General features: G+C 52.1%; 2 protein-coding genes across 15 annotated transcripts in view; both read right to left on the reverse strand.

Annotated features, from left to right (window-relative positions):
- The window catches only part of CFAP61 (cilia and flagella associated protein 61), a 96391-nt gene that overhangs the window by 9934 nt on the left and 69596 nt on the right, over nucleotides 1–16861 (reverse strand). For 13 of the 14 annotated variants that reach the window (XR_004239279.1, XR_004239278.1, XR_004239277.1 and 10 more), the window contains 2 exons: nucleotides 6448–6538; nucleotides 3858–4011 (listed from right to left, as the gene is read on the reverse strand). Coding sequence is in view for 7 of the 14 variants with exons in the window: in XM_032104358.1 (XP_031960249.1) it covers nucleotides 3858–4011; nucleotides 6448–6538 (245 nt within the window). In the remaining 7 variants the exon portion in view is untranslated. Of the gene's footprint in view, nucleotides 1–3857; nucleotides 4012–4344; nucleotides 6539–16861 lie in introns of those variants that run through there. The other variant, XR_004239280.1, reaches the window with a different exon arrangement.
- Nucleotides 113–2298, reverse strand: INSM1 (INSM transcriptional repressor 1). Its single transcript, XM_032104411.1, is given in 2 exon segments — nucleotides 113–2232; nucleotides 2235–2298. Coding segments are annotated over 2 exon segments (1437 nt in total). The 3' UTR covers nucleotides 113–859.

A 16861-nucleotide genomic window follows, 5' to 3' on the forward strand; every position in this document is an offset into this window, starting at 1 on the left:
AGGCTGGTGCCTATGGAGGCACCCTGCCAGCTGCAGTGTGGAGCCGGATGCCAGTCCCCCTGAGCCCCCAGGGCCAGCCCGGCAGGGAGAAGCAGGAGGGGTGGGGGCACGCTTGAATTTGAAAATATTTTATTTGAATAGTAAATAATTATACAGTTGAAACAGTTCTATCGAAGCACTCTATAAATAGCTAACAGTTAAGAAAATAATGTGTGTAGAAAAAGAGATTGCATCTAAAAGTAAGAGCTGTTGGTTGCACGGGATAAAATGGTTAAGATCATGTGTTATTCTAGGTATAAAAGTTAAAACCTTTTCAGCAGACCCCTTTAGAAAAAAAGATCTTCTAAAATGCACAGTGAAATGGCAGGCAGGGAGACAAAAAAGCGCATTAGAATTTCTGCAATCAAATAATATCAATCTTCATAATTAATATAAATAAATAACGAATAAATAACATAATTACTCAAACCAACATATACAGATAGACAACTCATGAGCTACCTTAGTAAGGGCAAAACGAACAGAAACAGAAAGTTGGCATGTCACAGTTAAGGCAGTTTCTACAGCATTTTCTGGAGACCATCAACAGCAGAGTCAAGGCATTTGTGGCTACACTAAAGGAAACACTCGTTTCTCTGGAGCGGTTTGATCTGTTCACATCGATAAAAACCGGAGCGAAGAAACAAAATTTTTTAAAAAATTAAAAAAAAAAAAAAAAAAAAAGGAAAAAAAAAAGAAGAGAGAGACCCCGGGAAGGTAAGTATAAAGCCAGATTCCAGCAGGTCACAAGCCGTATTAAAGCTAATCGTGTGGCGGCCCCGGGGGAGCGGCGCGGGGCGGCGGGGAAGGCACGGGCGGCTCAGCAGGCGGGGCGCAGCGGCACCTGGAGCAGGATGACCTGCCGGTTCTCCGAGGGGTGGCACTTGTTGATGTGCCGGGTGAGGCCGGGAGAGCTGTAGAAGGTGGCCGGGCAGTACTTGCAGGGGAAGACCTGGGCGGCGTGCAGAAGGCGCAGGTGCCGCTCCTGGCTGCTCTTGCTGGGGAAGGTCTCCCCGCAGACCGGGCAGAGGCGGCACTCGGCGGCGGGCAGCTCCTCGGCGCTGGGCTCCGGGGCCGGTGCGGGAGCCGGGGCTGGGGTGGGTGCCGGTGTGGCGTGCCCCAGCAGGTGCTTGCGCAGGTAGGCTTGCCGGCGGAACCGCTTGGCGCAGCGGGGACACTCGAAGAGCCCCTCCTCGGAGCCCGCCTCCGAGGCTCCGCCGGGGCTCGGTGTGTCCCGCTCGCTGCCGCTGCCGCCGCTCGCCTCCTTCGGCGTTTCCTCCGCCGGGGCCGGGGCCGGGGCCGCGGCCGGTGCCCGGCCCGCCTCGGGGCCGCCTTTGGTGGCGGGCGGGCGCGGTTTGTGCCAGCGGCGGTGGGAGGCGAGGTTGGCGGGGCAGGAGAAGACCTTGTCGCACTCGGGGCAGCGGTACTCCACCCGGACGATGCGGGAGCAGCGGTGCTGCGCCAGCGCGAAGGGGTCCCCGTACTCCTCCTTGCAGAGCTGGCAGATGAACTCGCCCAGTGGACGGGCGCAGCCGCCCCGTGCCTTGGCCGGCGCCTCCACCGGGCCCTCCTTGATGCGCAGCCCCAGCACGGGCGAGGTGGTCACTTCGTCCTCGAAGGTCAGCTTGCGGATAGCCTTCGTCTTCTTGCCTGACGGGGCTTTCTGCCGCCCGGGTTCGGACGCGCCCGGCAGGCGCTTGGCGGGGAGCGGGCGGCCCGAGGCGGGCGGCGCGGCCGGGGCGGGCGGCGCAGGGGCTCCACCAGGGCCGGGGTGGGCGGCGGGAGGCTCGGCGTGGCCAGCAGCGGCCCAGAGCTTGAGGTCAGCCGGGGCGAAGAGGATCGGGTCCATGGTGCTGGGCACGGCCGGCGTGGGGAAGGACTCGGCCGAAACGGGCGAGCCCAGGCTGAAGCCGCGCTCCAGGTACTTGTCCCTGCTGACGGGCCGCGTGGGGCTGTACAGCGCCTGCACGGCGGCATCGGGCGTCCCGAACGGCACCGGCGGCGGCGAGTCCCGCGGCGGGGGCGGCGGCGCGGCGGGGCAGGCGGGCGGCGGGGCGGCGCCGGCGGGGAGCGGCGGGCCGGCGGCGGCCTCGCGGCAGCAGCGTGCCCGGTAGGACACAGGGGTGGGCCGCCGGCTGCGCTTCACCAGGAAGCCCCGGGGCATCTTCGCGCCGGCTCCGGGCCGGCGGCGGCCGCGGCGGAGGCTCCTCGCTCTGCCCGCGGCGCGGCCGCCGCCGCCTTTAAGCGGGCCGGGGCCATTGTTCGGGCCGGCGGCGGCGGGACGGGCCAATCAGCGGCGGCGGCGGCGGCGCGGCCGCACCTGAGCCCGGACCGGCACACGCCCGGCCCCGCCCCCGCCCGCCCCGCGCCGCCCGCCCGGCACGCGCGGCCTTTGTGTGCCGCCCCCCGCGCCGGGAGCGGGGCCGGGAGCGGGCGGTGCTCCCGGGCCGCCCGCCAGCCAAGGCTGCGCTGCCGGGAAGCTCGGCACGGAGCGCCGTCCGCTCTCGGCGGGCGGACTGTTGGCGGGGGCGGCCGGCACCGGGGTGCGGGGAAAGGGGAGCTCGGCGCAGGAGGCGGCGAAAGCGGCGCTTGTGGCAGCGGCGGCGGCACAGAGGGGAGCAGGGCTGTCCGCCGGGGGTGCTGCCCGTCGGCGGCAGCAGGTGCCCAACGACGGGTCTGTCCGAGCGGGAGGAATAACGAACGGGTGGTCATCGGGACCCGGCCGAGCCCGGCAACCCTACGAACGAACCCTCCGCACTGCTCCGGGGTCGGGGCAGGCGGAGCCGCAGCCCCGGCCCGGTGGTAACCGAACATGTTACGCTAACTCTAACCCTAAGGGGCTCGGCCCGATTCCCGGCACAGGCAGGGACGGCGACGGTGGCGCTCGGTTTCAGTCAGAAACGCTGCGCGGCGGGGAGCGGGCAGAGGGTCCCCGCACGCCGCGGTCGGTGTCTAAGCAAACACGCCCGAAGCCCCCGAGGATGCGGCAGGTGCAGCCGCCGCGGGGAGAGCCCCGGGCCGCGGCCCCGCTCCCGCAGCCCTTTGTCCGCGGCGGCGCGGGGCTGCGCGCGGGGGGCTCGAGCTGCCCCGCAGGTGGCGGGACCGGGGGGCGCCGCGCGGGGCCGGGGGCGCGTGCGGGCAGCGCCCCCCCCGCCCCCCGCAGGGCCCTTTGTGGGGGGCGCGGGGCACGCGGGCGGCACGCGAGCGAGCGGGGCCCCCCCGCGCGCGCCTTTGTGCGCGTCATTAGCATAAAGCTGCGCGACCCTCGGCACAAAGGGCGGCGAGCGGGGGGGCGCCGGGGGCCGCCGCTCCCCCGGACACCCCCCCGGCGGGCCGGGCCGGGCGGCGGGGGGGTCGAGGGGCCGCCCCGCCCGCCCGGTGGGACAGGCGTGCGGCGGGGCGGGGCGGGCGGGCGGCCCGCGGCGCATTAGCATACAGCTGCGGGCCCGCGGGCACGCGCCGCCGCCCCCCCGCCGGGGCTGCGCACCGAGAGCCTCCTTCACTGCCGGGGCTGCACACTCAGACCCCCCTGTCACTGCCGGGGCTGCACACTCAGACCCCCCTGTCACTGCCGGGGCTGCACACTCAGACCCCCCTGTCACTGCCGGGGCTGCGCACCGAGACCCCCCTGTCACTGCCGGGGCTGCACACCGAGACCCCCCCGTCACTACCAGGGCTGCACATCGAAACCCCCCCACGTCATTACCAGGGCTGCACACCGAGACCCCCCCGTCACTACCGGGGCTGCACACCGAGACCTCCCATCACTGCCGGGGCTGCACACCGAGACCCCCGTCCCCTCACCGTGTCTCTCTCACCTGCAGTGGGCGGCAGTCTGTAGATGTCAGTCGGGGCGAACATGGGCAGGTGGGCGCGGTGGCGGCGCAGATAGCGCAGGACGGATTCCCGAAGCGCTGGCGGGCCGGGTCTCTGCTCAGGGCGCTGCTCGGCGGCAGGGGGCTGCCCGGGCACCTGCAGGACAGAGCTGTCAGACAGACGAACAGGACTCGGGGCACACTCTGGAGCCACGGAGCATGGCAGTGACATCCACAAACGGCCTGAAAACGTGTCGGGGCTGGGATACAGGGGGAACTGAGTGGGGCTCACACTGGTGGCACCGAGTGCACCCTGGGGCCGGTGGTGCTCGACTGTTTGTTCACCTCTCCCTCACAAATGACCGGCCACAGGTGCAAGGATTGCGTGGAACAAACCCGTGTGGAATCCCTGGCTGTCCCGACACGGCCTGTCAGAGGGGTTTCGCCAGAGGAATTCCCCCCCCTCCCCCCGCCCATACCCAATATTTACTGCGGCTTTTAACCGACGGCACGGCCCAGCTGCAGCCGGAGCACCAGGCCATTATTCCTGACGGACGACAAGTGCTGTTCCGGAAGGTCTGGCACGGCACGTGTGCCCCCGGCGTGCGGCAGCATCCAGCAGCTGATGGAGGTGCAGACCCCAGCCCTGCCATCTGCATGTTTGTATCGCCGGAGCTGTGCACGCCGGCACAAACACATGGCTGTGATCCCCGAGGGGTAAACACGCCCCGCGCCAGCGGCCCTGCCAGAGCCCGCGCTGCGAGGGCAGCCTCGGGTGACAATTTCAACACAGGCTAAACGCACGGCCCCTGTCCCCAGAACATAAACTGGCTTTTATGTGCAGTCATTGCTTCGATTAACAAACATTTCTGTAAACATTACCCCTATTGCATGACACTGATTTCCACTTTCTCTGGAAACTAACCAGAAATATCTGACTTCTGCACACTTATGCCCACAGTTCTTAAGCATCTCTTTCCCTCATTTTTACACTTCACTAGTAATTTTTCTGCATGCTGAAACGAGCTAGAATATGAGCAACAGGAGGCAAAGACAGGAGGTCTCTTACTTCATATAGAAATACAACCAGTCCTGAGGCATTTAAGAGATATTCCATGAGCAGCACTGGTACCTACTCTGTATCTGGCAATGTGCCCAGAAGGAACACCCAATGAAAACAGAAATGGTGACATTTAGTAAAACACAGTAAAAATCACCGTGGAAAAAAATAGAAGTCCAAAATGCCAAATTTTCACTCAGATGCAGATACCATCACCTATGTCCATAGGAACAATCCTGACTCACAGAGCTGCTTCCAGTCCATGCAGAGAGACTGTGTCAGAACTGCTGCCACAAAGACAGGGTAAGGCAAGTGAGTCCTTAATTTGCAGGGCACCAATTCCCCTTTCTCTGAAGTTGTTCACACTTACAGCATGAGAAAAATGTTTGAATGATGGCAAGAAAAACACTTCACATCAGGCCCCCCATTCTGCACAGAACCTAATTTTGCACAGTTTTAATAGATGTCTTCCAAGAGAACCCAAATTAAACCGCATCAAGGCCCTTTCTGGGTCAGGACAACAGGAGGCAAATTGCTCTGAGCCCTTCGGGGAGGAGGCAGGGCTGAGCACGTGTGGCTGCAGCTGGGACGCGGCAGCATTGGGCCCTGGAGATGGGTGGCCCATGGGCTCCACAACCTCCCCTCCTCATGCCACCCTGCCTCCATTTACACTCAGTTCTGTTTGTTTTCTGCACAGTTAAAAACTCTGTGAGCACACGTTTAAAACCCAGTGCCATTGTCTGGAACCACAGGGGGTTAAACAAAGGCAAAAGCAGTGTGAGTAGGGGCAGGGTGAGCTGGTCCCGGGTAGTGAGTTGGAAGCACCAAGATCAGACCACAAATTCTGTTTGGGATCAGCCAGAAGTTCCTCAGGGGGTGCGGGAGGCAGCGCTGGGGGCTGCTGGACACCTGCTGTTACTAGTTCTCCCCATGGAGCACAGTGACTTTGGATTTTGGGCAGGCAGTTCCATGCTGCTGAGGCTTTATGCCTCTGTCTATGGTGCTAAGGCCAAAACTGTAAACAGCATTAGCAAACATTTCAATTTCACCATTACTCAGGAAATCCACTTATCACTGAAAAAGCCAATTCACCCTTTGGATTACAAAAGGCATTCCCTGTGGGTAGGTGTTGAAAAACCCACGGGCTCAGCTGAGACAGGGGTAGGATGGCCTGTAACCTGTCGCTACCAGGGAACACTACTAAATGCAAGAGGATACATGGACAAGCCAGGCTCCAGATCCCACTGGGTACTTGTACTAAATTGCAGCTGTAAGGCAAAAATGCAGCAAAGGAAAACAAAGCAAGTTCAAGTTCTATTGGCAGACTTGAGAATATGCCCAGACAAGAAAACTGAACGACACGCTGTACATGGTGACCCCTCCTGTGAGGTACACAGTCTGCTCAGGCTTCCCCGAAGAGAGAAGTAAACAGAAACATAAAGCTTCAGGATAAAGATGGGAGAAGAAACCAAAGTGAACAACACTAACAAATTACCTAAATAATGAAGTGCACTCGCCAGTCGTTTTTCTTACCTGTTCCGACATCAGGGTTTGGCGCAGTTCCTTCTGCAGATCAATAAACCGATCGTGATAGATGGCCATGGACCAAGGTTCCCTGAAGTAGCTGCGTAAAAAAGAAGAAATTTAGTTATCTTGTGAACCTCTCATTAACCACTAATAAAGTATTTACCTGCTTTTTCGCCTTTATAAATTACAGTTCTGGACCCATCATGATCGTTTGTTCATAAAATGCCTCCTTGTAACAGCATGGTCAATCAATTCTTTTAATGGATGTTCCTGATGTACAGCCAGCTTCAGTAATTACATTTAAAGTGGCTTAATTCAGAGCTGTGGCAAGACCTGGTGAAGAATCCTGATTTTATCAGAATTTAAAAGCCTGAAGACCTGTAAAGAACGGTGTCTCCATTATCTGTCCTCATTTGAGAAAAGCAGATTGCAGGATTAACTGAACTGCTGCATAAACAAATTAAATTTGTGTAGACAATGACACAAATGTTGTTCATCATTAAGGTTTCTGGATTAATAAAAGCCAGAAAAACAGGCCACCACAGCGCTGCAATATGTTCTTTGCACTAGTGTGATGAAGCTGAATTGAACCAATTCTAGGAGGAAGCTCTTGTAACTTTTTCTTTCAGTGACAGCATTCACAACAGCATTCTTCCATGAAAAAGGAGGAAAAGGATGGAGAGGACATGGCTCCCTGTAGAGCCTCACAGCTGTAAATATCACCGGGGGCAGCCAGATTACAAAGCTGCGATTTACTTCTCTTTATAATGAAAGGTAATTTTTTCAGCTCGAGCGAATTGCTCGGAGTGTAATTCTTGTAAATGCTTGCTGTGGTCAGGAGGTGCCCCATGCTCATCCTCATAATGACCGAGCAGATGCCAGCAGGGTCACCCAGGAAGCTGGGAGAGGGGGGCATTTTGCTTGGTTGCCACCAACACTCGTGCTTTGGGAATGGCAGCAGGACCCTGGCACTGCCCTCAGGAGCACATGAACCTTCTCGCCTGGTTCAGCTGTGCGGCCTGTACGTGAACACCTGCACAAGGCAACTTAAACACGCTACACAAATGTAGCAATTCTGAGATACCTGTCTACAGAGAACTAACGTGCAGTTTCCTCACTGCAGATTTTACTTCCTCTGTGTCCAAGGGCAGGATTTCCCCCTCCTGCTCTGAATGACACCGCAGCTCTCCCTCACACCCGTTAAAATGCTCTGTGCACCCGGCACAGCTTGGCTGGACGTCCACGTGCTTGGCCCCTCTCTGCCCTGGCACCTCCTTTCCCCTGTGTGCCAGGCTGGCTGGGGCTACCTCTCGGAATCTGCATGGCTCCCAGCACAGCAGGGCTCTCTCCCACAGACATTTTCACAGTATAAAATATTTATGGACACTATTCCAAACACCACATTCTTGCTATGGCAAGAGCTGCCCAGCCCAGGAGTTACCAGGACTGATGCTTGCCTGCTCATTCAGACACGCTGGTTTAGAAAGGATGAGCTCAGCTTTAAGGATCCTTTTTTCAGTAACTGCACACCCCAAATGTGTGCAGAGAGCTGCAGAAAAATACAGTATCCCATAATATTTAAAACCCCTTCAATTTCAGAAGAAAAACCCCACCCACAAACCTTTAACTCACTGTTGACAATAAATAGCAAAGAGAGAAAGGGAGGTGTTACACAAGAATACATTAAGGTAATGAAAGACTCTGGTTTTACTGATATGCCGTGGTAAAAGCCACGTTCCACTGGCCAAATGTTTTGTCTTCAAGCTGGCATCTTAATTTTGACTGTAACCCTGAGCAGATGATTTCCTCTCTCGACTGAGGCACACCTTCCAACTGCCTTACCTCAGTTAACAGGTTCACCTGCCTCACTGAGGTGTTACATTAAATGCTGTTTGTAAATGTTTCAGGGGTGCCAGCTCCATCTATAACTACAATTTTAACTCTTCCCGTCAATATCCACAGATTTGGAGCTCAAAATCTGAAATGTTTTGAAGCTCAAATCCAGTTTGGAATCTTTAATGCAAATAAAATGCCCGTTTTTAGGGAACAGAGAATGTCTTGTCCATATTTTCTAGACAGGCTGCCAGAAGGAGCTCCCAGTAACCAACATTTACTCCCAGGCTTCCTCTACTTCCCTTCACCTGAAGAACACCAAGAGCCATTTGGAGATTCACCTCACACAAACAATTCACCTTCTTTGCCAGCTCTGTGCTTCCATCTACTTATCTTTTCAGTTCGAATCACCTTTCTCAGGGGGCAGACGGTGTTTTTGACAGAGCATCTCTACATATGGCTGCTAAAGGGAAGCTTAATAATGAAAAACCCCATTTGAAACCAACAAGTTGACTTTCTGAGGCTCATTTTGAATTTTATTACCACTTCAGCAGCAGTCCCTCAGGGCAAGCCGTGGAAGGCTTCAAAGTATAAAGCTCTTCAGTGTATGAGATGGAGCTGGCACGCTCCCAACAGGGGCTCAGCGGCTCCTCTGCTATCACGAGAACGGCATCTGCCACATGTGTTTGCACCATTTAGTCTTTCATAACCTGCCAGAGTGATCAGGCTAAATATGTACAAGATGACAGTGTTTGCCAGGAGCATAACGGGTGCGCAAACTTGGTCACTTGCTAGCGGGGATCTCTGCTGGAAGCCTTTATGCCACTGGCAGCGATCACGGGAAGGCATTTGTGACGGGTGGGATGGAATCGGCTCCTGCAGAAGACAATGAGCAACATCCTTTTCGTTGCTAAGGACCTGGTCTCATCTTTCATTGACAAACAGTATGTCAAGTCTGTTCTGCCTCCTTTGTGAGGTGTAGCCTACATTAGATGAGAGGCAAGGAGGAATGAAATATTCAGTGGTGTCCTGCACAAAAGGCACAGAATCCTTCCCTTTGCAAGAGATATAAATAAAATGGACAGAGCTGGGCCCTGCTAGCAAGCAAAACCAGAGTGTGCACATGGCTGTCCATCTGAGAGCTGCCTAGAGTTACTCTCCATTTCATTTGCAGGAACACACCACGGTTGGAGAAGAAGCCTCTGCCCCTGTGGAAGATGGTTCTATGTCCTGGCAGCGAGGACCTGACACTGACCTGCCATCTGAGTCAGGTGTGGTGGCACAGGGTGCAGCACTGGCAGCAAGGTGCAGAAAAATCTTAAAAACTGAATGAAAAACCTTCAGAACAACACCGCTGTTTTGTGTAAGGACAAAACAAAAAGCAAGATACAAGCTTTAAAAAAAGAGATGAGTAATTTCAGATCTGTGGTACATCCCCTACCTGCAGGGGGATTTGCACGTGCCAAATCCCCTGTGCTCTGGCCCCGGGTCCAGTCCCAGGGATCGATCCTGACCCGAGCTGCTCCGGTGCCATCTCGCTGCAAGGACACTGGGATGAGGAGGGGGTTTTCCACTGCTCAAAGGGCAGGTGGCACCTCGTGACGGTGCCTTCGAAAAATCCCTCTGCAGACGGGTGCGTCAGTGACTACAGGTTTGGAGGATGATGTGTCTGTGGGTGTTCTTATGCTACTCAGAACTTGCATGGAAACAACAAACCCAAATTCCACTCCTCGCATCCCTCCTACCTACCCCGTTCATCCACCAACACACATACACTCCAGGGAAGTTCAGAAACTCCGACAGCCTGTGATGTGGGTTGAATCTGCAGCTCTCAATAAATGTCTCTAAGCAATCTTGAACACAGATCTCTTGAAATCCTGTTTGTTTCTTCTCAATGCCATCCACGAGTCACCAGTGCCCTGCCCTCCGTGCCATTAAGCCCAGTGGCCCTCTGGTGACGGCTGTGCCCTCAGCACCAGCACTGTGCACACACACAGAGCAGCACCGTGGCTTTTAGTACACAATACAAGCAGAGTCACTGATCAACTTAATCTCCTGGTAATCTGTAAGGAGTGGAGAGTCTCCTTTCTTCTCTGTAGCTTCCCGAGCTTTTTACAACATGGGGAATTTTCAAGACAGGTGTTCACTTTCCTAGGCTGAAGTTTCTTTTCTAAGAAGAAATGTAATGCTTGAAATGCAAAATTCTCCAGGCTGTATCAGCTACATCTGGAACATACTCCATCCCTTCTCAAATCCTCAGACCTCAGGACATACAAAGTTATTCCCTGGCACGTGTGGATGGCTCTGGTGGATTACGGAAGCTGAGTCTCTCAGTGGTGCCTTTGGCACATGATGGCCAAAGACCCCCAGTGCTGGGGAGCTTCTGCTGAGAGCCCAGTCAGGCAGAGAAAGGCTGCTGCTTGCAAATCCCAGGAATCACCCCAGGAGAGCAAGCACAGAGGAGATTGAAGCCATTCAGTTGACATGGGCTCAAGTGGAACACAATTATGCCAGGAGTGCCTACACAGAGCAGGGACTTCCACTTCTCAGGAGTGGTGAGAGTAAAGTGCTGCGCAGGGATGGGATGCAAAGCAATTCTAATTTTCAGGCCATCCTGACAATACCTCCCCAACCACAGCCTGCAGATGAAAAAAAATCTTCTCTCCAACACAAGCACACAAGATGGAACATTCCATCTTGCCAGGAAAATTCAAAGCATGTTGTTTTGAGAACAATATATGCATGTCTTTAAGACTCCTAATTACAAAGATATGATAATACCAGCAAAAGATACAAAATATTTCCTGATATACCTTGGATAGCTGGACCAGGAATCACAGTGTGTTAATTTAAAGACAACATAAATAAAACCACCGAGCATTTCCTGCATTCATCTGACCAATAATTTCAAAAGACAGCTTGTTTACATAGGTAAAAAGCAAGACCAATTTGTGTAAAATCCCCATGAGCATCACCTGAGAGCATTGTTCTTCTGCACAAAGGACATGACATATTCCCTGGCCTGCAGTTTCTTCACATTCACCTACAACTGCTGAACAGTCAAGCAAATGCGAACCAACAGCCTGTTTGTAGCAAGAAGGGCCTTTACTTCCTTGCTCTGCAGTTCTGCTCCCTGAACACCTGCTTGTCTAGGCATTTGAGTATCTCCTGTTACATTCAGTGATCCAGGACTCTGTTACCGCTCTGACCCGGTCATTAGTGAAATCAGCAGCCTTATGGACAACAAATCTGTGAGGGAATCCACTGAACAGATTCACAAAGTAACGACAGTGCTCACGAATTCACAAGCTGACATTTATTTTTTTCCTTTTGAGAAGGAAATCCTGCAGAGGAAGCCTGTATTTTTTTACCTCTTCTCACGGAACCTGCAATGTCTTGTCTTTGGAAGATGACTGGTTTAAAACCCATGGCTTACAATCCCCTTTTAAACATAGCTGCAATGGCAAACCAGAGCACAGGACAACTGCTCTTACAATTCTTGTTCTGGAAAAATGGCCACTGAATCCAGACCTCGTTGAGGGTGATACTGCTCCCCCCAGCCCAGACCCAACCCCCCCGGGGCTGCTGCAGGGACCTGCTGACGTCTGGGGGTGACACTGCACCACCTGCCAGCATCCTCCCTTCGCAAATGCCAGTGATCCATCATGACTGATAAATCAGCTCTGTTTGCTGCAGTTTTAATATCCTGGAAATGCTACAGCGCTGTACCCAGAGGCACCTTCAGAAAGCAGATCCTGGTACTGAGATAATGCAGTCCTTTCCTGTTCTCCTAAGTGTCCTCAGGAGGGACTCTCCATTTTTTCAGCACTGGCATTTGGAAAGTTTAGACATCTTAGAATATAAGATCACAGCAGTTATGGTGTACTGACCCTCACTGAACTGCCCTCTAAACTTTCTAAACTCTGTGCTCTTTAAATCTGACACCAAAGCACTGCTGTCTGTGCTCTCTTTATGACCACTTCGTGGCTGACCCTGAAATCAGGCTAACTACATTGTTTCACATAGTACTATTTCACACATAATGTATCATGGAAAACAATTAAAGGAAATTAAACCTGAGGCACAAAATCATCAAACAGGCTGTGTGTAGGGGTATGATTGCTTTTCTGCAATTGTTTATGGATTCAGAGTTCAATCATTCATAATGGTTTGCATAATTACTAATATGAATCAGCAAGGTTCGGCTACAAATTAACATGGTAGGCTTCAGCCGACGAGCTTTTACTCACTAATTTGAACGTGGGGTTTCTTAGTAACGTGGCTCTTCATTGGCAAGTTAGCTGCTCCTTTAAAACTACATTAATATCTAGAAATCTCCAGCCATTTGTATCGATTTGCTCTGTAAGTGCAGCTGTACCAGTGCACCGCAGGGTTAGCGGTTAATTCCGGGAGCGAGAAAGCCGTTAGTGCTTTGATATCCCTTCAACGTGTTCCTCTTTCCTTACCCTTTCTCCCTCTTCATGAAAAGCACACACATTTCCCTCTAATTAGGCTGCAGAACGTACAGAGCAGCACTAGTCCCTCTCAGTCACGCTCACTACCTGCTACAGTTCCTTTCTGGTCTTTTTTAACCCTGCAGAAAAACGTCTCACCGTCTGCCCGATGAACAAAAGCCTAAGGTTGGAATCCCTTAAATGTAATCCCAGCTTGCTAATGGTCTGGGATCCAGCAGATTCCAGACAGCAGCAGGGCATTCTAGTGCTCCTCTTAACAAACAACTACATTTCGGAAAGCCTGGGTTAAATCCAGCTTTTCTATGTAGCACGCATTTCATGTTTAAATAATCACTGATTATTCAGCCTGTAAGTAATGAAGTTCTCTCTACCTTGTAACAATAATGCTGAAAACATCGAATGTTCTTCTTTTCCTTAATGTATTTGTTATATTGTGAGGTTTATTAGCGCTGAGTCAGTAAACAGTCCAGTGTGGTGTTTCTGCTTAACAGTCTCACTGAATGACACTGCTTAATAGAGCACCTTCAGCCTAATGTTAACAGCACCAGATGTGGGAATTGCACTTCAGTGAAAAAACCTAAATGGTTACTTCAAAATAAGTGAATGCTGTTCATACAGCTCAAAATACTTTTGAGCATTTAGCTTGTACAGCCAATATAAAAATGCAATGTGAAAACAAAAAACAGGGTTTGAAGAAGAGCAGCCAAGGAAACATCCAGTGCTGTTATCCATGTAGCTTCTGGGTGGGTTTTCCAAAGCCTCTCAGGGAAAGGGAGCCTGACTCCCTTCGCACATTCCTGCTGCATGTTTGGCAGCCTCATGTTCTATGGCCTGTCAGTACCTGGTGCAGTTGCAGCTGTGCCACCTTTGTGGTATTTTCTTCAGGGAGCCCACCCCTTGGACAGCAACACCCACCGTGGCCAGGCAGCATGCAGGCCTGCCAAGAACCACCTGGCATGGATCTCTGCAGATCCATGCATAGATCACTTGTTCCCTTCCTCAGTGAAAACTGAATCCTACCTGCATTCTAGCACGGGGAAAAACATTCCTTTGTGACTACGACTCAGCTAAATCCCCTGCGCTTTTTGGCCCATGCACAAGTACTGTCACATAACCCACCCTCCCAACTCCATCTTGCCAAAGAGCCCTGGTCATACCTGCTGGGGGCTTCTCCCTCCTCATGGTGCCCAAGACCCCTGTGCAGAGGAAGCAAATTGTCCAGTTTGACAAGTCCTTAAAATGCTGGAAACCAAGCTACTGCAACAAAAAGTAACGAAGTGATTTTGAGCTCTGTCTGGATGACTGTGCCTGTGAGGTTTCTCTGCTCATCACTCATTAAAACATGCACTGCCTTTGTGCACTCCTTCCCAGGCCTGACCCTGTGCCCTTCCCCTGTGCCACCCTCGCTGTCCTGCGCCGGGTGCTGCCTCACCTCACCGTCACTTAGTGCCACATGCTGAGACACAGCCAGCATCTTCTGCAGGTCCTGGCTGACAACGAGTTCATTAATACACAACTAAAAAAACCCAAGTAAAAGCTGCTCACGCCTCATTTGCGAAAGAAGCTCCTTAAGTATTTTAGAAACTAGTGGGTCAGATTTTTATGCGTTTACGTTAGATTTGATTTTCATTAATGCCAAATGAAGCTTACACAAAGCACTTCTATCTCATATTAAAGGCATGATGACAGTGAGCATCCATTTGGTTGCCAAGTATCAGGAGACCCCTCTAATTATCTGTTTTGTACTTAAGATGCAGCAGAGGGAGATTCCACCGCTCTGTGGACACGTTCCATAACTTGGCAACTGCCTTGCAGCTGCCTACAGCTCAGGAGAACACAAAAGGGGGTCACTGGATGGTTGCATTCCTCCTCTGTGAAGCAGTGTGGAAGACTGATGACCAGTAAGTCTATAAACTTAAAAAGAAAAGAAAAAAATGCTTCAGACCTCTCTTCCCACCCCTCTTCTTTTATCTGCTGCTAGGGCAATAATGATGAAAATAATCTGAAGGCCTTTCAGCAAGCGAGGGAGGGCAGGAGCATGGCATACAGTGTGGTATCCTTCAGGTCACACCACTGGAATTTCCTTTCTTTTTCCTTCAGGAGAAGATGCCCCATGAGAAAGAGCCTTGCTCTTGGGGACTCAGATTCTAGTTGACTTTTTGAGATGCAGCCTGATGGGAAATGAATAAAAACTGCAGAAACTCCTTCCTGAAGAGGATTCCCAATCTAGTGAGTAATGCCATTCAACTCACAGGTGATGAGTCTTTGGCTCCTCCATTTTTTCCTGCCCTGGCACAGAAGAACTGCTTTGTCAGGCCCCTCTGCTCAGGAATGGACTGGCTGCAGGCCCAGGTGGAAGGAGGACACCCACTGCATGGCACAAGGCAACTGGAAGAGAGGGCAATGTGTGCCCACTGCTTCACCTCCGCCAAGAGCCCAGGTACTGAGGGCAGGAGGCAGAGCAGTGACCAATCCTTCCTCTGGTTGTGGGTCAAGTCCTGCAGCTTTTAACGCCGCTGAACTCATACCCAAATCAACGGAACTTTCCTCCAGACAAAAGGAAATGCTACTTCTCTCATTATTCCCATTAGCCGTGGCTCCAGGCACACGACCGGGAGGGGTGACTTTGTCAGGTTTGCTGATCTTGGGGGCCTGTTGTTAATGCTAATTTGAGAATAGCCCTGGCACATTCTGGCCAGGAAATCCGGTACCATGGGGTTAACTTTCAGCTCTTACACTGAACACAAATCAGTGAGGAAATTCACTGCTAGGTGCAGTCTCTAATTATTTAAAAGATGATTTGCATGCTACACAGAAATAAATTAGCTCCCAGGTGACAGCTGTTCCACTGTGTCCATTCCTGGAGCGAGATGCCATGCTGGGAAATCTAAATGCAGACCAAAAGATTAAAACACTGCACTTTCTTGCCTCCTAGGAAGGCTCTTCCCAAAAGAGAGGCATAAAGAAGAGAGGGAGGGGAACGGATGTTTCAAACCAACAAGTTTACAAGCTTAACTAACAAACCACACTTTCACAGTCTGTATTTTCTTTTCACTAGGGGTGCTTCACATCTTGCCAGAAGATGTGAATGCAAGTGTAACGTGCATTAGTTTAAAAAGGAAGGTTTTGAAAGCTAAAGAGAGCAATTCAGTCCTAACCTCAGGTTGGCGTTCATGCGGGATCCTTACAGACCACATGAACAAGGCTCAAAACAGTTGTTGTTTTATCACACACATAGAAGTCAGTGAACACATTTTCCTATTCTCTACCAAAAGCCAACTAGGCACCACTTTTTCTCTAAATAAAGGTCTCAAGACAACTCAACAAGAGATGCTAAACCATTTTTCAGTGTAATGGTTTTCTAACAGTCAGTCTTCTCACGGCTTGGTTTTAACGCTGTCTGTTGCACACTGCACACACATGTACACACATTTTATGTGACACTGTACTGTGGGGATGTAGATGTACTGTAGATGTGATATATTATGAGAGTACATTATACTGCCAGCCTTCCTCTGTTGCTCCATGTCCTCCTGAAAGCAGCAAATTCCTGTGCCAGCTTGCTGTGTGCCAGGACTGCTCCGTGGGAATGCCAGGCAGTTTACCTGTTACACCTGCTGGACAATGCTCCCTCCTCCCAGGATGGACATGTGGAACAGGAACTCCAAGCTGGGATGAATGGGAATGCGTGTGTGTGTGTGTGTGTGTGTGTGTGTGTGAAAGGGCCACAAGAAACACACGAGCGAGGATTAAAGAGCAACATATGTTCACTGCTGCAGAGCAACATATGGGATTTCATTCATATGACCAAAGAGCAAGAAGAGAAGGAACAAACCTATCTAAAGATAAGGTATAAAGAAGACTGAAAACAACTGGAGGCAATAAAATAACCAGATAAGAAAAACCTGGCAACTGTAATTCAGGAATTCTGCCACAGGCTAATGAGAGGTGAGATAAAATAATGAGGCAAAAGGTCCCAAACAACATCACTGTCTAAAGGCTGTAAAAGACAAGTCCAAAACTAGTTCATCATCACTAATTAAGGAGAGCTGAAGGGATGTGATGAGGCCCTGATACGTGGTATCCCTCTGTGCAGCACACCAGTGATCCTT

The sequence above is a fragment of the Corvus moneduloides genome, chromosome 3 (assembly GCF_009650955.1).
Source record: "Corvus moneduloides isolate bCorMon1 chromosome 3, bCorMon1.pri, whole genome shotgun sequence".
Classification (NCBI taxonomy): Eukaryota; Metazoa; Chordata; class Aves; order Passeriformes; family Corvidae; genus Corvus; species Corvus moneduloides.